The following is a 21836-nucleotide window of genomic DNA, read 5'->3' as shown; positions in this document are numbered from 1 at the left end:
TTCAGTACACAAGTTTTTGTACCATACAGTAGCACTCCTTGCACCATGGCTCTGTACACCTTACTGTTCAGCTTCTTTGGCATTCTTGTATTAAAAACTATCCCTGACACTCTGTACCAGTTAGCTGCAGCCCCTCTGATTCTTGCTTTGACCTCCATATTCAGGCTTCCCTTCTCAACTACCCTCTCAGATAATTAAAGCTGTTTACCTCTTCCACTATTTTCCTATCTATTTTAGTTTTTGTTTTCTTCTGATTGTCCAGAGTTGCTACCATTACAAGTTTTGTCTGTATTCAGTTTCATCTCATGTGCCTTCAGTTTTGTATTCCATACCCATACAATTTGCTGACGTTCTTGTCCAGAGTATGCCTGTAATGCAGTTTCACTCAGCTGTCCCCACTGACCTGTTTGCTAATTTAGTGCATCACTATTAAGAACAGCAGTGAAATCAAGAGTTGAACCTGATGCACACCCACTCCACTCAACTCCACTCCACTCCACTCCACTCAGAACCCATCTGTTTGTCTGAACACTATTTGTACTTGTGTCATTGAGTCCTTCTAAATAGCCTTCACTAATTCTGTGTTTCTGGTACTTTGAACCATCACAGGACTGCCCAAATCAGCTTTCTTTGGACCTTGTCATATGCTTTTTCTACAACAGGGAATGTCTTGTTGGTCTCTTTCCTGATCCCTAGCGTCTTCTCAATGATCTGTCTCACTACAGACATCTGGTTGGTTGTGCTGCATCCTGATCTGAAGCTAAACTGCTCATTTCCCATCTTACTTTCTGTTACTCTGCATATTCATTTATCAGTCACCCTTTCCAGACCTTTCATGCAGTGTGATAGGAGTTTCATACCTCTATACTGCCCACAGTTATGAATGTCCCCTTTGTTCTTGTATACTAGCACTAGTATGCTTATTCTCCAGTCATCTGGGACATGTCTTACTCTCCATACTGCTAGGAGTACTCCCAGGAGCCATTTATCTCCTATCTCACCCAACAACTTGATCATATCTGCTGTGACCTCATCTGAGCCTGCTGCTTTCCTTGACTCAGGTAGATGTAAAAGATCCTATGGCACTTATCAGAACAACAAAAAAAAGGAGTGTTTTATTAATATTACATTCATTTTACACTATATAACTTTAAATCAATTATTTATGTTCTCAATTTGTTTTACGTTTATACTTAAAATTATTTACAAGTTATCAACACAGAAACACCTTTTCTTCCACAACCATTTTCTTATTTTAGCAATACTTAATTTTCTTCCATTTCTTTGTTATATAACAAGTTCTAACAAACTTTTTCCACAACACCCATATTGTTACACACAGTACTGTCTCATTTATCAAGATCACATTTCTTTACTTTATTGTACTTTTTATATAATGTCATATATATGTCAGTATTCCAAAGACATGCATCTGGAGTTTCTCCCTGGGCCTCCTCTGAAAATAGGTTCTGTCCTAGTCAGACTTTCCCAGTCAACAAATGTTAAATAAATAAATAAAATATTCATGTTTATACATTTAAACCCTTCCCATCTATTTTCATTTTTACAGTTTTTCCAAAATTCTTTATTTTACTTGCAATCCAAACATTCAGCACATTTTTTTTCCTTCATCACATTTCACTTGTAACTTGTCTGACAGAATTTTCCACAAAAAATCCTAAGCTTTGTAAGAATTTTCAAACCTATTTCTTCTGTCTTTTATTGCCTTTTTCATCTTTTAACTCCTTACAAAAATTCTAAAAATCATATTATACAGTTCTTTTCTTTTCCCGCCAATCTCATTTAATTTTATTCTCATATTTGTTTTCTTCCATCATGTCCTTTTTATTTATTTATTTTTTTATTTTTATTTTCCATTTTTTTCTTTCAAACATTTTTATATTTTTCATATAACCTATTATCTATTAATTCCTTTTGCCTTTTATTACGCGAAATAAATACATGATGCTAAATACACCACTAGATTTTTTTTAAATTCAAAACACCTTCTTCTTTTTTTAATAAATTATCCTTCTTCTCACTGGGTCTTCATCTACAAATGATGCTAAAAATAACTCTTTTTCCATTTGAGGAGGAAATACATGTATCTCCCCTAAATATGCTATGTTTTCCTAATACATAAGCATTTAACATATATGTCTTTTTCTGAAATACATTTCCACCAAGCTTACTTTTTTTATTTGTTCCAGTATCTCTAACTTATTACACTTTCATACTCACTAAATGTCACTGCCAAAATATTTCCAATCTTGTAACTTATATTACATTTATTTTTTTATCTCACCAAATGATTTACACTTCATTTTGTTCAAATGCTGAACAGTTTTTTAATCCATACTACAACCTCAATTATAAAGAAAAATAATGCCACACTCCAGACTACCTATAACAACATCTGCCAGTTCATTACAAACTCATCTTTCTGTGAGCAGCATTGTATCACCATACAAAAAGCCAAATGGCTACCCATAAAACAGAAATCTAACTTAATTTAGTATCCCAACTCTACAAATTATTCCAGCTGCACACATTTACTCCCTTACAGCTAGACTTCAGGAAAAGTCTTGTCATACAACTTGGGACACTACTCCAACTTTCTTTTCCCCTAGAACCACAATCCCCGGCATTGTGCATGCTTTCTCTTCTCAGGCACTTACTCTTTGGCAAGTTCTCATCAAAATAAAGAAAATCAACACTTATTCTAAATTCAGAAAGCAACTCAAAAACAGTTCTTCATCCAAGCAAAATGTTCCTGCTTCAATACAGGGCACATCACTTAACCTATCTCTATTCTGAGTATCCTTCCTAAACACTCACTAAAGATTGACCTACTTTATAAACGAATATATATTGCACATTATACTTTGCTTGATTGCCCACTGCACTATTCTTGTTCACTGGAATGTATATACATAGTTTTTTTTCTATACAATTAACTTGAACTAGTTGCTCACTGCTTACATTTCTGCATTTTTTGTTTGTGAATTTTTTTTATTTTTCCTGGGCTGAGTCTGAAATTGATTAATACTGATCCATGCATTACCCCAGGAAACAAATAAAATAAATAAATAAATAAGTCCATCCATTGTTAGATCTAAATCATCTGCCTATGTAATATATATTGGTAATATAACATTTCCTCCAGTTTCACACTTTGCAACCATCATTTCATACAAACATGTTTGTACTACTACATTCGTTACTAATACAAATATGCAAATACTCATTGGGCATCCATGTTTATTCCTCTCTTAATACCAATTTTCTCTCCACCCATTAATTTTTCATTACTTGTTCCCATGAATTTTCAAAACATTTCATTACATCAATATTTTTTCTCCTATGTCATAGGCCACTAAAACCTGTCACATTGCTCCATGGCTCACTTTATCAAAGGCTTTAGTGACTTCACATGATTCTTTATTTTCTTTCAATATCATCTGTACTACTTCTTTCATTATAGTTAACATATCTTCCACCTCTCTTCCCTTTATACCATAGATCACTTCTCCTATAACTCCATCGAATACTTTCTCCAACCTTTTTTCATTATTTTCATAAACATTTTATAGTCAGTATTCCCTAGTGCTATAGGCATCTAATTTTTTATATTTTATTTTGTTCTTTTACCATATAAATTTTATCACTCTTCCACATATTACTTTTTCTACTAAACATTCCTTCATCTATTCATTTAAAAATAAAAATAAAACTTCTCTTTCATATTTATTCATTTCCTTATAATAATAACATCCAGTCCTGGCACTGATTAATTCTTACCTGCTTGTATCACCTTCTCTATTTCTTCTGTAGTTATATAAATTTCTAAACAAATTTTTATTTTTTCAGATAGTTTTTCACTTCCCATTCTTCTTCCCATCCACTTCCTCTTTTTCATATATTTTCTCTATAAAATGTTTTACCACCTCCATAACATTGTCTTGTTTGTATTTTGTCTCCTTTACCATCTAGGATAGCATCCATCCTTTCTTCTGTCACTTTTACTTCTTTTCATAGTAAGTTGAAAGGAAGCTTGCATAAGTGTACATATGGCAAAACATTCTGAGTTTTGGCATGCCAGTATGACTCTTTTGTACCAACATGCAATTTCATACTAAGGACAGTTATACAGTTCATGAGAAACAAGCCCAAATCTTTTCAGTCTAGCTGAATGTCCAATATCCTTGGCAGGACACATTACATATGGTTATGTCTACTGCAACAATCATGTAATGAATAACATCTATAATTTAAATACATTCTTTTCCTCAGTCTCTTCCATTATATCTGCCAAAGATTCTTCAAGTACTATAATATTTCACAATTCAGATTTCTATTACTTAGCATCTCTATTCAATCTGAATCTTACACAGTAACATAAATTGGATAAGCAAATTTTGTGAAGATAATTTTTGAGATTGTAACATAAAAAAACTGTAACGTAAGCTAAAAAGACCTTTACCTTCATGAACACAAAGCCCACTCCATGGTAAGCTGTCTGTCAAGTGTATTAATAATCTCTCTCAAAAATATATTAATTCATGCACATTATTCTCATATGCACTGTACAGGTAAGGACATAATATATTTAGACGTGTACCACATTTCTTTTTATACTGAAATAACCTCAAAAAAAAAAAAAACTCAGTGTTTGTGGCATTCAATTCCTATGCCCATAGTGGCAAGTGGGGGAAGTAAAACTGAAGGAATGGTCATTTATACAGATGAGAGGTTACAAAATGTTGCTGAAAGGAGTACATCTTTTATTAAGGGCACTTTTGAATTTAAAAACATTATAAATGAAAAAAAGAAGTTATGCACTCATCATAATGTTCCATGTTTGTTGTCCATCTCGCCCTTCCTTCTTACTGGTTGGGTTCAGAGCCAATCCTTGGCTCTGACTTGGGCGAATACACTAGCTCAAAGTCTCTAACCTGGCTCTTGGCAGAGTAGGTATCCCATCATGGAGTGGTGCAATTTCCAGATCTAGTTTGCTGATAACTATTACACAGACTAAAATAACCATATGACATCAGGTCAAGGAAAAACAAGGAGAGTCAGAGGAGCTCATTTACCAGAGGAATCAATTGTCCACCAGGTCCTCTAGGAGTCATTGGCTGGGGGAAGGTGGGAGGGTCGTAAGAATGAAGGGCGATATAGACAAAAAACATGGAACGTTATGGTGAGTACATAACTTTTTTATGTTATGTTGTCCTATCTCACCTTCATTCTTACTGGATGGGACAGTGTCCCTAGCCCCTTTTTCCTGGGTGGCTCACGGGAGTACACCTTTGAGCACAGTGAAACCATATGAAGCCCTGTCCCTGGAGGCCAAATCAACTTTGTAATGCGTAATAAACATATGAGGATTCGCTCATGTAACAGCAGCACAAATATTGTCCATTGACATCTTGGCCTGGAAAGCAGAGGATGTTACCGATGCTCTGGTTGAGTGACCTCTAATTTTGAAAGGGACATTTCTAATGTTAAGTTGTCAATCTCACCTTCATTCTTGCTGGATGGGTTCGGAGCCGAACCTCGGCTCCGACTCGACCTATTACTAAAGCTCGAGAGCTATTTTTACCGGCTTGACGCTATACTATGTCCCATAATGCTAGGTGTCATATACCTAGATCTCGTTTGCCACTTCAGCTACAAGGTTGCATTTTCACCGGGTCCAGGTCGTATATTTAAAACTTATGTATCTGTAGTTTTTTCTGATAGATTTTTTCACTTAGTTTATTTTATTTAGTATTTAGAGAGTAGCGACTACTTTCCCTAACCCTTTTCAGTAGTTTCCTCTCCTTTTTTTCCACCCTTAAGGTGGATGGGCCTCTAATCCTCCCCCCTTCATAGTAGTTCAGATTCCCCTTAGTGTATGTGTGTGAGGAATTTCTGTCTCCCTTTTTACTGTTGGTTAAACTTAAAAACTTAACTTCCTTGTTGAGTGTGTCTGTTTTCAGAGTGTACTTGTGTAGAGTCTTTGCCTTGACCCTGTGGTATTATGTCTAAGGATACCAAGGTATCGGGTTTCAAGAAGTGTGACTCGTGCTGTCAGAAGATGTCTCTGACAGATGGTAACACTTCTTGTGTGTATTGTTTGGGCCCTCTGCACCTGCAGGACTCTTGTTCCATCTGCCATGCTTTTAGCCCTAGAGTCCTGCAGGAGCGCAGAAATCAGCTCATTCTCAGAGGCTTATTAAAGCCTGAAGGTTCTCCGTCCAAGCCTATGACTGGAAAACCTTCAAAGCCCGCCAAAACGTCGGCTCCATGTTCGGAGCTGGCGCCGAGCGGTTCTCTTTCTGCCTCATTGGTCCCGGCTGGAACCGAGACATCGAGACCTCAGTTGGCTCCTACTTTGGTGTCAGAGCTGTCCCCAAGCAGAAAGCACTCCAGGTCTCCTTCACTGGAGTCGGTCAGATTGGCTCCGAAGTCCCCCTTGCTGTCGGAGCGGAGCCATAGGTCTCACTCCTCCAGGTCTTCCAGACTATCGGACCATGACCTCGAGAGGGTAGTCAGTAGGCTTTTGAAGTCGCAGGCGCTGGCCCAGTTATTATATAGCCCATCTCAACAGACAGGGGCTACCCCAACGCCCACTCAAGTTCCTCCTCCGACTACTCTGCTGAGTTCGGAGCCGAAGGTCTTCGAGGTTGGTACCGTGGGGGCGTCAGAACCAATCCCTCCATTATCGGTTCCTTCATCCACTCCAATCCCTTCCTTGGCTCCGTCCTTGGAGGGATCCGGGCACCGAGACTCCCTCATCGGCTCCGAGGGGGTGAGTGGCATCGGACCCTTGTCTGACCCCGTTCTCCCTCTCGGAGCCTCGGCGCAGGTGAGTTCGGCCCCGACATCGGCCTCGGAGCTGTCCCTCTCAGTGGCAGGAGGAGCTCTCATCTCCTCGGAGTTGGGTCCCTCTTCCCTGCCTGACAGGGGCACCTTTGAGGTCATGAGGAACATGCTGGCTCCCATACCGGTGTCACAGTTGGCCTCATCGGCCCCTCCGTCTATGGTGCCTGCCTCAGCCCCTGCCTACCCTCCCGAACCCAAGCGTGGAGAACCGACACTCCAAGCTGCTCCATTGGGAGTTTCCTCCTCTTCCGAGGCCTCCCCTGATCCTGCGGGGGAGCCCCCTCAGAAGAGGACATGCAAGAGGTAGCATGCCGACTCCCCTGAGTCAGTGACATCTGACACCGACCTGAATGATTCGGAAGGGTCCCCAAGGACCCCCTCTGAGGATGTCTCCTTCTCTGACATCCTAGAGATCCTCAAACAGAGGGGGAACTGGTCTGCCCTCAACCCTTCCGAGGATGAGTCGGTGTACCTGGATGCATTCAATTCTCACCCTTCCACCTCCTGGGTGTCCCCGCCTTTCGACTCACTCATGGAGGTGGTGGCTCGGAAGGCATGGACGGCTCCGGATACTATGGAACCAACTCCCTGGAGGCCTACCAAATTTATCACAGCTACTGCAGACAAGCAGTTTTTCTCTAAGGGCATCCCCGTTGATGCCGTGGTGGTGGCTGCAGCCACTAAGAAGGAGTTGGCTGACCCTTCAGTACCTGTCCATCCTCCTAATAACGAATCTAGGACTATAGATAGGTATGGCAAGCGGATGTTTTCTTCAGCGACCTTTGCTATGCGGTTGCTGAATTACTTGTGCCATTTCACCCATCTTCAGACAGACCTTCTTAAAGAACTGGGTGATACCTTACAGGACCCAGCAGCTGTGGAGTCTCAGGACAAGATCAACTCCCAGCTGGGGTCCCTGAACTCTATTGTCAACTCCTCCATGCGGCTCATTTCTTATGCAGCCGATGGAGTGAGTAGGGCCACAGGCATGGGCGTTGCTCTAAGGAGACACGCCTGGATGTGGCTCTGCAATTTTGCTGACCCCTTCAAGGCATCCTTCACTAACACCCCATTTGACGGTTCTGCCCTTTTTTGACCTCAAGGGAAGGATACATTGACCAGGTGCGAGCAGGAAGGCAAGACTCTCTCTGCTGTGGGAGTCCATTTTTCCGCCCCTTCTAGACTGTACCCTAAGGGTCAAAAGGGCGGAAAGATGTGGTTCCACAAACCCCAGGGAGTACTGCCTGATGCATGTGGTGAGCTTCCCTCCAAAGGCAGAGGGGGGAACAATAACAGACGCCGCCCAGAGGCAGGGGGGGGGTCCGCAAAATCTGGGTAGCAGAGAATCTTTCTCTGACAAACCCTTCCAGCACCCCTGAGGAGCTGCCCGACTGTCCACTTTTGGAGGCAGTCGGGAATAGACTTTCACTGTACCCAGAAGCCTGGCATTCCCTTACACAAGACAGATGGGTATGGTTGATCATATCCAAGGGTTACAAAATCCCCTTTATCCACACCCCACAACAACCAAAAGGGCCTCTTCCAGATGTTCCACCTGGTCTGAGAGATCAAGCAGTGTTAGAAATTTCAAAGCTGCTTTTAAAAAGAGCCATCCAGCCAGTCCCAGCAGACCAACAAGGATCCGGAATCTACTCCAAGTTCTTTTTGGTACCAAAAAAGACAGGGGACTGGAGACCTATTTTGGATCTCAGCAGGCTGAACAAGTCTGTTCAAAGAATGAAATTCTGGATGGTCACGCTACAGTTCATTCTACCCTTTTTGGGTCAGGATGATTGGATGTGCTCTATAGACCTTCAGGATGCGTACTACCATATCAAAATGAACAGGCGCTCCAGAAGGTTTCTCCACTTCCGTCTGGGAGCCAGTCACTATCAGTTCAGAGCCCTGCCCTTTGGCCTCACCACAGCTGCCAGGGTGTTTACCAAATGCATGGCAGTGGTTGCGGCTCACCTGAGAAGACGAGGATTCCAGGTGTTTCCATATTTGGACAACTGGCTCCTTACTACCACCACCAGGCACCAGCTACTTCAAGCCAGGGATTATGCTGTACAAACGTGCAAAGTGCTAGGCATCTCTATAAACTTTGAAAAGTCTGCCTTGTCACCTTGTCAGCATATTACCTTCATAGGCACCGTGTTGAACATGGTGGAGTTGTCAGCAAAACTACCTACACAAAGAGTGTCAGACATTCGCAGCCATGTTCAAATCCTACTACAGGAGGTCAGGGTCCAAGCCACATTTGTACTAAAAACACTTGGTCTAATGGCTGCAACCATCACCTTGCTTCCCCTAGCTCGTTTTCATATGCAGCTACTGCAGTGGATGCTTTTTTTCCCAATGGTCCTTTAAGCAGCTTCCCATGTCACACAACATCACTCAGTCATGCAAAAGACACCTCTCTTGGTGGATGGTCTTGCCTCAGGTGCTCCAAGGCAGACCGGTTGTTCTCCCCCCTCCAGTTGCCACCATGACAACAGATGCCTCCCTGATCGGGTGGGGGTGGCATTTTCAGGGCAGGACAGTCCAGGGCACATGGCAACCCTTCGAGTGCCACTTGCAGATCAATGTCTTGGAAATGAGAGCAGTACTGTTGGCATTGCAGGCCCTTCAGAACTCTCTACCCACCGGGACTATTGCAATTCAGACAGACAATATGTCTGTAGTGTGGTACATCAACAAGCCGGGCAGAACCAGGTCCTATCCCCTATGTCGGGAAGAGCTCAGACTTTGGCAATGGGCAATCTCTTCTCAATGGTTTCTGGTAGCAATGCATATTCCCAGGAAGTCCAACGTCATAGCGGACAGGCTGAGCAGGGACATTCTCATGCCCTATGAGTGGTCTCTCAACTAGCTAGTAGTGGAACAAATATTCAGAAGGTGGGGTCAGCCTTGCTGTGACCTTTTCGCAACCCCTCAAGACAGCAAGTGTCAGGACTTCTTCACCCTCTTTCCTCTTCCGGGTCTCCCTCCCAGAGATGCTCTAGTCCACGATTGGCCCCGGGGACTCCTATAGGCTTTCCCCCCTTTTCCCTTAATTACTCAGTTAGTCCAGAAAGCAACTGCCTTGAGATCCAGGATGATCCTCATTGCCCCTTACTGGCCCCGGCAAGTTTGGTTTCCGTTCCTGCAACATCATCTACTGGAGCAGCCCTGGCATCTGGACCCAGTGCCAGACCTTCTGACCCATCAGTCGGGCAGGCTGCACCAATCCCTTTCATCTCTCAACCTCACAGCTTGGTTGCGCCACTTTCAGCCCTAGCCAGGCTTCCCTTAATTTCTCAGTCAGTACGTGATATTATCCTTGCCTCTCACAAGTCCAACACCAGAAGGACGTATGCTAGTAAATGGAAACGTTTCTCTATTTGGGCAAGGAAAAATCAAGTTGACCCCTTCACCGCTCCTGTCCAAACAGCTCTAGATTTTTTGGCGGAACGTTTCCAAACAGGCTCTTCTTCAGCCACTATCAGGGTCCAGTTGGCGGCTATTGCAAATTTCCACATTGGCTTGTCAGAGACCAGTATTATGTCCCACAAGCTTTGCAAAGCCTTTCTGAAAGGAACCCTATTACTTAGGCCCCCGGTCAAAGACCCTCCTCCACCATGGGATCTAAATTTGGCACTGACTTCCCTAATTCTTCCTCCTTTTGAGCCTGCTACTTCCTGCTCGTTAAAACTGCTCTCGTGGAAAACACTTTTTTTGGTAGCTATTACCTCAGCGAGAAGGGTTTCGGAACTACAAGCACTCTCTGTGCACCCCCCTTATCTTGTTTTTCACAAAGATAGTGTCTCTTAGGACTAATCCATCCTTTTTACCTAAGGTACTCTCCGAAAAAATTCTTAATCAGACCATTGATCTCCCAGTTTTCTTTCCAAATTACACTGATAGAGCTGAGAGAAGATTACATTGTTTGGACGTTCACCGTCAACTACATTTCTATCTGGATAGAACTAAACAGACGAGAAAATCAGAACAACTCTTCCTGTCTTACGCGGAAGGGAAGCAAGGCCTTCCAGTTTCTAAAGTATCCTTGTCCAGATGTTTGACCTCTCTTATCACTTTAATCTATCAATTGAGGCATAAGGATCACCCTACCAAGCCTAGAGCTCATTCAACTAGAGCATTAGCTTCCTCAGTTGCTTTTCAAGCAAGGTTACCTATGGATTCGATTTGTGCAGCGGCCACATGGGCCTCCCCTCATACCTTAATTTCTCATTATAAACTGGACATTGCCTCCAGAAGTCGGGCTGATTTTGGTTCCACTGTACTCAAGAGTCTGTTCCACTGAGCCACCCAGGACTAAGGTGCTAGGGACGCTGTCCCATCCAGCAAGAATGAAGGCGAGATTGACAACTTAACATTAAGAAGTTATGTACTTACCATAACATTCCATGTTAGTTGTCTTCTTCTCGCCTTCTTTCTTGTGTCCCACCCTCCATCCCCCTAGCCTGGAAAGACCTAGAGTATCTTGTGAGATATTTTTGTCACCAGAGTTATCTTTTCAGCTACCTCTCTTGCTCCCTTTTGGTAACCCTGGTAAGAGATATGTAATAGGGCTTATAGTTATATATATTACATAGATTTATTCTTCTTGTGGTGGGACATGTTTGTCCATAGTGTTAGCTATTAAATGAGATCTGGTTATATGACGCCTAGCATTATGGGACATAGTATAGCCTCGAGCCGGTAAAAATAGCTTTTGAGCTTTAGTAATAGGCCGAGTCGGAGCCGAGGTTCGGCTCTGAACCCATCCAGCAAGAAAGAAGGTGAGAAGAAGACAACTAACATGGAACGTTATGGTAAGTACATAACTTCTTATTATTGGTGATGTATATAAAAGTGATACAATTTGAAAGTGACACTTTTGAAACTGGCCTGCCCTTTTTTGCTTCGGAGAAAGAGATGAACAATTGGTCTGATTTTCTGAAATCTTTAGTTCTATGGAGATAGAATCTGAGTTGTCTATGCACATCCAATTGATGGAGTCTATACTCTGCCTTGTTGCTATGACTGGGGAAAAAGACTGGAAGCTCAACAGATTGGTTTAGATTGGATTGAGAACAAACCTTAGCTACAAATGATGGATTAGTTCTTAGCAATACCCTATCCTTATGAAAAACCAAATGTGGTTTGATTGATAGTGCTTGCAACTCTGAGACTCTTCTTGCAGATGTCTTCCAAGAAAGAAATCTGAGGTCACAATATGAGGAGGACTCGAATGGCAGCAATGTTAGATGAGACAGTACAAAACTTAAATCCAAAGGAGGAAGAGGTTCTTTAAAAGGAGGTCTCAATAAAGAAGTGAATTTTAAAAATGCTTTACACAATCTATGTGACATTAGGTTAGGACAAAATTCACCAGTGTGGAAATATGAGACTGCCACCAGTTGGACTCTAATTGTAGCTGCAGGTGAGCCTTGTTGAAATAGCGCAGTAAGAAATTCTAAAACCGAGTGAATTGGAGCAAAGAAGGGGTCAATGTTTCTGGTTTGTGCCCAGTAGGAGAACCTTTTCCATTTACTAGTATATAATTTCTGGTAGAATCTTTATGAGAGGATATCAAAATGTGTCTGACTGCTGGAGTGAAGTCTCTAAGCTTGACTAAGTTTGGAAGTGGAGCAGCCATGCTGTCAAATTGAGGGTGTAGAGAGAAAGATGAAGTGTTCCTGACATATGGGTCAGAAGGTCTTGAACTGGGTCCAGAACCCACGGCTTCTCCTGCAGATGAGGCCAGAGGAAGGGAAACCAAATCTGATGAGGCCAACATGGGGCAATGAGAAGAAGCCTGCTTCCCAAGGATTTTGCTTTCTGGATGACTTTGGGTTTGAGGGGAAATGGGGGAAAGGCATAAAGAAGTCCTGAGGGCCAATCATGAACAAGAGTGTCTCTTGGTGACTAGCCCGGAGGGAGGATTAGGGCAAAGTAGCTGCTGCATTTGGTATTCATGGGACTGGCAAAAAGATCACAGCAAGGCTGGCCCCATTTCCAGAAAATTCTTACTGCTATGCTCTGGTTTAGAGACCACTTGTGGGGCATTAATATTGCCCTGCTGAGCTTGTCCGCTATCACGACAAACTCTCAGGGCCTCTTGACAAAGTGGGTATGATCTGGTTCCTCCTTGTTTGTTTATGTACCATACTGCCAACATATTGTCTGACTGGATTGCAATCGTCCCTAGTGGAAGAGAGTCGTGGAGTGCTTGCAATGCCAGAAGCACTGCTCTCATCTCTAGAACACTGATGTGCAAATGGGCCTCGTGGTCATGCCATATGCCTTGGAATGTCCTTCCCAGATAATGCCCCCCCACCTTATCTGGGAAGTGTCTGTGGTCACTGTAGTAACAGGTTGTTGTGGAATAAAGGGTCTACCGATGGTCAGATGATTGAACTGAGTCCACCACCATAAATTCCTCTTGCATGACTCTGTTATTCTGATCAGATGGGACATAGGAAGTTCTTGTAGCAACCACTGAGAAAACAGGAGCCACTGAAGGATTCTCATATGCATCCTGGCGAGAGGAACTAGAGTTATGGTTGAAGCCATGGTTCCTAGAAGTTTCAGAACTACCTTTTCCTTTACCTTGTCCTTGGGAAGAAGGTGAAGTATTTGCTGTCTGAGGGCAGAAATTCTGTTGGGTGGAAGACATGCCATCACAGAAATGGTGTCTAAGTCTGCGCCTATGAAGGTAATAGATTGACAGGGCAACAAGGCAGAATTTTGCAAATTGACTGTTATGCCCAGCTGAGCACAAATTTCCAATGTCACATCCCTGGCTTGTTGAAGTAGATGCTTGGTGGTGGCAGTTGGGAGCCAGTCTTCCAGAGAAGGAAACACTTGGAATCCAAGATGTCTCAAGTGAACCATTACTGCTGCCATGCATTTGGTGAACACTCTAGGGACTGTAGTGAGACCAAAGGGCAGAGCTCGGAACTGATAATGACTGGCTCCCAGCCGGAAACGTAAATGACTCCTTAATGCTCTGTCCATTTTTATGTGGTAGTACGCATCTTGGAGGTCTCTTGAGCACATCCAATTATCTTTCCCTAAAAAGGGAAGTATTGACTGCAGTGTCACCATTCGGAACTTGGACTTTTTGGCAGATTCGTTCAGTTTGCTGAGATGCAATATGGGTCTACAGTCCCCTGTTCTTTTTGGCACTAAAAAGAATGTAGAGTAAGTTCGGAATCCTATTTGGTTTGCAGGGACTTTTTGGATGACTCTTTTGTCCAGCAATGTTTGAATTTCTATACTTGCTTGCTCCTTTAGACTGGGTGGAACATCTAGGATTGTTCTGATGTGTGGGAGGATGGGAAAAGGGAATGGAATAGCCTCTGGATATTATGCTTTGTACCCAATTGTCTTTTGTGATATTTTGCTAAGCTTCTGGGTACAAAAGATAAATGTCCCCTGACTGCCTCCAGAGAAGAGCAGACGGGCCTCCTTTCAGGAGCACTGGTAGGGACACCCACGAAAGGAATCATGGTCACCCTGGTTTTGTGGACCCCCTCTGCCTGTAGGATGATGTCTACCATTGTTGCATCCCCCTCTGCCCCTGGGGAAGTATTCACCTCATGCATCTTGGAAAGCTCCCTGGGATCTTTTGAACCACATTTTACCACTCTTCTGACCTTTAGGGTAAGGTATTGAAGGTACCGAGAAACGTACTCTAATAGCAGAGAGAGTTTTCCCTTCCTGCTCACATCTGGTGAGTGTGTCTTTAATTTTAGGTCCAAAAAGTGAGGAACCATCAAAAGGGGTGTTGGTAAAGGTAGACTTAAAAGGTTCCACAAAATTAGACAAGCGCATCCAGGAGTGTCTCCTCAGGGAAATTCCTGAACCTGCTGCCCTACTTGCTCCATCCGCTGCATATATCAGTCTCATGGAAGAATTGATGATGGAATTTAAGGTGGACAGCTGGGAGGTGACTTTTTCTGTCACTCCCGCAGCCAACGAACCTTGTAGAGTATCTCCTAGCTCCTTCAGGAGATCTCTTTGTAGCCTTGTAAAGTGTGTGAGGTAGTTCAGTGATCTGAGTGTAACATTTGCTGACGAAAAGACATGCTTTCTGTATCTGTCCTTCCCAGATAATGCCCCCCCACCCTATCTGGGAAGTGTCTGTGGTCACTGTAGTAACAGGTGGTTGTGGAATAAAGGGTCTACTGATGGTCAAATGACTGGACTGAGTCCACTACCGTAAATTCCTCTTGCGTGACTCTGTTATTCTGATCAGATGGGACATAGGAAGTTCTTGTAGCAACCACTGAGAAAACAGGAGCCACTGAAGGATTCTCATATGCATCCTGGCAAGAGGAACTAGAGTTATGGTCGAAGCCATGGTTCCTAGAAGTTTCAGAACTACCTTTTCCTTTACCTTGTCCTTGGAAGAAGGTGGAGTATTTGCTGTCTGAGGGCAGAAATTCTGTTGGGTGGAAGACATGCCATCACAGAAATGGTGTCTAAGTCTGCGCCTATGAAGGTAATAGATTGACAGGGCAACAAGGCAGAATTTTGCAAATTGACTGTTATGCCCAGCTGAGCACAAATTTCCAATGTCACATCCCTGGCTTGTTGAAGTAGATGCTTGGTGGTGGCAGTTAGGAGCCAGTCGTCCAGATAAGGAAACACTTGGAATCCAAGATGTCTCAAGTGAGCCATTACTGCTGCCATGCGTTTGGTGAACACTCTAGTGACTGTAGTTAGACCAAAGCTTGGAACTGATAATGACTGGCTCCCAGCCGGAAGCGTAAATGACTCCTTAATGCTCTGTCCATTTTTATGTGGTAGTACGCATCCTGGAGGTCTCTTGAGCACATCCAATCATCTTTCCCTAAAAAGGGAAGTATTGACTGCAGTCTCACCATTCGGAACCTGGACTTTTTGACAGATTCGTTCAGTTTGCTGAGATGCAATATGGGTCTACAGTTCCCGTTCTTTTTGGCACTAAAAAGAATGTAGAGTAAGTTTTGAATCCTATTTGGTTTGCAGGGACTTTTTGGATGACTCTTTTGTCCAGCAATGTTTGAATTTCTATACTTGCTTGCTCCCTTAGACTGGGTGAAACATCTAGGATTGTTCTGATGTGTGGGAGGATGGGAAAAGGGAATGGAATAGCCTCTGGATATTATGCTTTGTACCCACTTGTCTTTTGTGATATTTTGCTAGGCTTCTGGGTACAAAAATAAATGTCCCCTGACTGCCTCCAGAGAAGAGCAGACAGGCCTCCTTTCAGGAGCACTGGTAGGGACACCCACGAAAGGAATCATGGTCACCCTGGTTTTGTGGACCCCCTCTGCCTGTAGGACGACGTCTACCATTGTTGCATCCCCCTCTGCCCCTGGGGAAGGATTCACCTCATGCATCTTGGAAAGCTCCCTGGAATCTTTTTAACCACATTTTACCACTCTTCTGACCTTTAGGGTAAGGTATTGAAGGTACTGAAAAACATACTCTAATGGCAGAGAGAGTTTTCCCTTCCTGCTCGTATCTGGTGAGTGTGTCTTTAACTTTAGGTCCAAAAAGTGAGGAACCATCAAAAGGGGCGTTGGTAAAGGTAGACTTAAAAGGTTCCATAAAATTAGACAAGCGCATCTAGGAGTGTCTCCTCAGGGAAATTCCTGAACCCGCTGCCCTACTTGCTCCATCCGCTGCATATATTAGTCTCATGGAAGAATTGATGATGGAATTTAAGGTGGACAGCTGGGAGGTGACTTTTTCTGTCACTCCCGCAGCCAATGAACCTTGTAGAGTATCTCCTAGCTCCTTCAGGAGATTTCTTTGTAGCCTTGTAAAGTGTGTGAGGTAGTTCAGTGATCTGAGTGTAAAATTTGCTGACAAAAAGACATGCTTTCCGTATCTGTCCATCGTTTGAGAATCTTTGTTCAGAGGATGAACAGATGAGGATGCCTCAGAAAGTTCCTTCTTGGTGGCTGCTGCCACCACCATAGCATCTACAGGCACACCTTTCGTAAGAAAATCCTTTCCAGTGGGGGCTGACAAAAACTTGTTTGGCCTCCTAGTGTCAGGTGACTCCCACACCTTTCAACTGACCAACTCCATTAACTCATCAAAAGGTGGAGACACCCAGGAGGCTGAAGGTTGAGATCCAAAGGCCTTCAGGTACACTGACTCCTCATTAGAAGGGGTGATGGGGTTCCAGCTGCCTCTTTGTTTTAGGATCTGAAGGATATCTGCAAATGAGATATCTTCAGAGGACGACTGTGGGGACCCTTCAGACTCCTCGAGGTCAGTGTCTGAGGTAACAGACTCATCAGGGGAGGTTATATGCTTCCTCTTGCATGTCCTCTTCTGAGGAGGCTCCTCAGAAGGGTATTCTGGGGAGGCCTTGCAAGAGTGGGGTTCACCCAAGGGGGTTTCCTGAGGCTCTGAATCTCTGCTATCCGGTGGAGGGGGTGGTGCCAAGACAGTAGCTGGAGCTTTGGGGGGACGAATGCCTGTATCCCTGTGTAGAGCTGTAGGTGGGGACAGCACACTCCTCATCAGTTTGAAAGCCAAACCCATCAGCTCCGAGAACACCCCTGGTTCCGAGGAAACAGAGGAAACCTCCAGCTCCAGGGACACTGGCTTTGAAGCTGATGGAGGAGTCGAGCTCAACCGAGCCGAGGCACCGAGGGGTAGACACAGAACCAAAGAAGCTCAGGGCCAACTGGAGAGCTACGGCTCCTGGACACCACGGATGGCACAGAGAGTGTTGGAGCAGAGATCGGTTCTGGAATATCCGGAAGGGGTCCCAGAACCAACGGGTCTACAGCAAGTGGTACTTGGCACTTTGGCTCTGAAGATCCAGCTTAGCTCAGAGGAGGAACAACAGTGGATGTCACAGTCTTAGAGGGTTCCAAAACCTGTTGGGCTGGAGCGGAGAACAATTTTGCCAGTGCCAGCGACTTCAGTAGTCGGCGCACCACCCTCTCCATGTCATCATCATACAGGCTCCTAAAAGACCTGGAGGATAGGGTTGGTGAACGAGATCTCTCTAAGATAGGAAATCTCAAACTAGGGGAGACAGGCAGAAGTTCAATGGACCAGCTCCCAGTCACAGTTTCTTTCAGCTCCAAAGATCTTGGAACTGAAGAACTTGGTTTATCAATGACAATTATCTCAGTTGGTTCCAAAGACAGTGGAGCTGAGGAGGTTGATGCTTGAGAAATTTTTGACAATTTAGACAATTTTTCAGGAGGCTCAGACTGAGATAAAGAGACTGGAGATGGCCTTTTAGTTGGTTTGTCCTTTCCAAAGGAAGAAGACTTACTGGACAAGGATGAGGAAGAATTCTGTAGAGTTTCCTCAAATGTTGGTTTCAAGAGTCCTTTGACCACAAGTTTATTTTTCCTCTCCTGTAGAATACAGGCGCTAAAGAGTGGCAGAATGTTCAGGTTTCCTGTAGATGGATTGCTCCTAAACAGTAAACGCAAACACTATTTCCATCCGTAATGGACATTTTTTGGGAGCACTTGTGGCATTTCTTAAAGCCTAAAGGCTTCCTTCTCCCTAGTTTCCTTGGATAAGGAAATCCTAAAACAACTATAAAACTATATAGAAATCACACAGAAAAACACTTCTAAGTATGAAAAATCATTAACACACAAAGCACTTCTAGTAAAGCTAAAGGGAAATAACTTGGTATTTAAATAAACAAGCACTAGGTCCTCTAATTTAAATGGACCTATTAGCTGTCAGAAAGAGACACACACACATCTTTACTACTAGCCCTCTAACTGAAATGGGCAGTTAGCTCTCTAACTTAAACGAGCTAAGCTAACTAATAACTAATTAACTAACTACAACAATTAAAGCACACCACTACATTTAAAGGAGACGGGATAGACAATACAGGCCACGTGAAAAAAATGATGGCCAGCAAGAAACACGGCAACAGTGATAAATTAGCTACTAAGGCTATGAATAGGCACAGCAGTCACAACTAAACTAACTAACTAAGCAATTCTAAAGACTAAATGTGTGAAGATTAGCCAAAAGACAAAAAACTTAGCCGCAGCCAAGAAGAGAACATCCAAACCTGTAAAGTGGCAAGCAAAATCTGGAGCTTGCACCACTGCATGATGGAATACCTACTCTGCCATGAGCCAAGTTAGAGACTTCGAGCTAGTGTATTCGGCCGAGTGGCTCCAAACCCATCCAGTAAGAATCAAGGCGAGATTGGACAACATAACATTTGAAGTTTCGGACAATGATTATTTACTGACTTTGGGCATTCTTCCTATGCAGCATATATTTTATAAGTTAGTAAGTTCTTCTCATCTGTATACAGCAGCATGGTAATTTTTTGTTTTTGTTTTTATTGAAAATCTTTAGAATGATGTTACAAAATACAATGCAAACAATGGATTTTACTTCATATTTGGAATTTAAAACAAGCTATATTAGTCATCATGCTTACCTGCAGTGGATGAGTACAGGTATAGACTTCTCATAAGCTCCTTCTTCCACAGGTACTTTGTGCTGAATTTTCTGTTTTACACTTCTTATCATGCTTATTAAGTTTTCTGGATCATCTGGGAACTCCTTTCCACACCATGTGTGGTAGTGGTAATGATATATTTTCCGTGCCTCCTTCCTCTGCAAATCACACACATGGGATTTAATTTATGACAAAAAAGAAATTCTGCAAACTTTGTGTAAGCATTTAAGCTGGTGATTGAACAGGTCTGTGTCTATAAATAGAAATGTAAAATACTAGAACAATGCAAAACAATATACCTTGAGTTACAAGTAGCATTTTTGGCAAGACAAATTGCTTCAGTGATAGCAAGGAAACTAGAAAGTTTGCCTTTATTAACACTATTTTGTTGCATAGTTCTACAGTCTTACATTGTACTGTTAAGCACTTGTTTGGCATTTTTTTTAGCCCTGTTCTGTCTTTCTGATCATCAGCCCCCCTCGACTAGTGAGGCCATTCTTTCTCCATTACCAGGGTGAGAGTCTGCTATGCAAGTCATCATTTAGGCGGCCATCAGGTATGGGCTGGCTTTTTACCTACTGGGCGGACTCTAACCCACTACATACAGTTTGCCAAGCATTGTGGGAGGGAGTGCAATGGGCTGACTGCAGATGCCATTCCGTCACTTCCACAAGGGGTGCTTAGTCCCAGCAGCCCTGTTCCTGGGCTGCATGAACAGTGATTACTCCTGTCTACATCAGAGAAATCACAGTGACTCCATGTTCCCCTGACTGTGTGAAACCCACCCCACTCACTGGGAAAGGAGAGCAAACCTCTTACCTTCACTTTTCCCCCTCCCTGTCTGGCTCCTCAAATGTTGGGGCCACTAACTGAACTCCAGTTGCCTGTGTCAGAGTAAGGATGACTCCTTTCTCTGCCACAGAGTTAGGCTACTTGCATATATTTTGTTAATCATGTCTCATCTTATCACACTACTGTACAAAATCTCAAATATAGATGTGCTCCTAAGCAGCACAGCAGCAGCAGTGGCAAAGCTGGTTTTGACTGATTGTGAAAAGAACATTGCTCTACAAAAGAACTTGTATTCCACAATATGCTCTTCTTGACAGCAGCAGAAAAAGAGGGATGCATATGTATACTCTTTGCATGCATATGTAATCATTGTAACAAAGATTCATGCATGCATATGGAAACTCTGTGTACATATATATTCTTAGTAATCAGAGTAACGTTAACAAGCTAGTCATTTAGATTAATCCCACAGGTGCATGTGACCTTATCACACTCTGTTAGCAGCTTGCTTGTGACATGCTTTCATCCTTAGCTAGTCATACTCCAAATCATGTACATTTCCCAGGTCACTGATAGTTCTACTGTACTTGTTTAACAAGAATCATGCTTCAGTGACCATAATGGCTGAATCCCTCAGGAGTGTTCTGCTGAACTGCTGAAAAGGTTAACATGGGTGCTGTGAGAAGATGTAATGCATGTTGTGCATATTGCTTGTTAGGTCCTGGTATAACAGATGATTTCAGTGTTACAATCCACCCTTGAAAACATGGTTAACCTAATGCAAAGTGAACAAGGGAGTACAATAACCAAAGACCCAATAAAACTGAATATTTTGGATTTTCTGACAGTCATGGAGTAGCTGAGCACGTTTGTTTTTTTCTGAAATAATACAGAATGAGAATACTATGGACGGCATGAAGTACAAGCTCTGAATATCAAATTTGGTAATTAATAATTTGTGTTTGCATTTGTGATATTTTCTCCATGATCAAGAAAAAAAGATGAATCTTGAGGAACTGATACCTTTTCAAATAACTCCCTGCAAGAAAATGTATGGATCCAATGAGTACTTCAGGAATGAGCAGAAAAGAGTGGTGGTGTCGAGTATTTAAATTAACAAGATAAGAATTTTACCAAAATAAACAAGCTAAGGATCAAATACAGAGCCTTGCATAGAAAGACCAGAATATATTGGAAATTCATTCAGTAAAAAAAATCTCACTTCCAGGCTCGTTAGATGAGACAACAACCTGGAGCTCTTCCATATCCAACTTAACATAAACAACTCTTATCACATTATTGCTAACAATAGGCCCTCTCAGCCCGTACCCTGTACTTGTACGTAACCAGTATGGAGCCCTTATGTATTAAACCAAACACTATTCTACTAGGATACATCAACTATTCCACCATCAAATGGGAGACACATCCTCAAACATGTATGACCAGAGATTTCTGAGCATCATAAATGCAAACTCCCTGGATCACCTAGTCTGTACCCCAAACCTGGGGAGATAAAATCAATGACTTGCTCCTTATCAATATGGTACATATCTGCTCCCCGCGTATTACAATTATATAAGCAGCTAAAGATGTGTTGGTATTTAAGTATTGTTTCAGTAAATATGTAAAATATACATTAGATTTAATGCTAAAAGAAATAAGATCAAATAAAGCTGCAGATGCACATAAATATAGCTTCAGTAAACAGCATCCTACT

General features: G+C 42.8%; 1 protein-coding gene across 1 annotated transcript in view; it reads right to left on the bottom strand.

Annotated features, from left to right (window-relative positions):
• Positions 1-21836, bottom strand: part of LOC122814280 (receptor-type tyrosine-protein phosphatase C-like) — a 1011948-nt gene that overhangs the window by 80605 nt on the left and 909507 nt on the right. Inside the window, exon 24 of the mRNA XM_044086871.1 lies at positions 19304-19482. Within this exon, the coding sequence (XP_043942806.1) occupies positions 19304-19482 (179 nt within the window). The remainder of the gene's footprint in view (positions 1-19303; positions 19483-21836) is intronic.

This window comes from Protopterus annectens, chromosome 10.part0 (genome assembly GCF_019279795.1).
Source record: "Protopterus annectens isolate FY-2018-M chromosome 10.part0, PAN1.0, whole genome shotgun sequence".
NCBI classification, from domain to species: Eukaryota; Metazoa; Chordata; order Ceratodontiformes; family Protopteridae; genus Protopterus; species Protopterus annectens.
The sequence above is the reverse complement of the archived record's forward strand: the minus strand, read 5'-3'. Positions and strand labels throughout refer to the sequence as shown.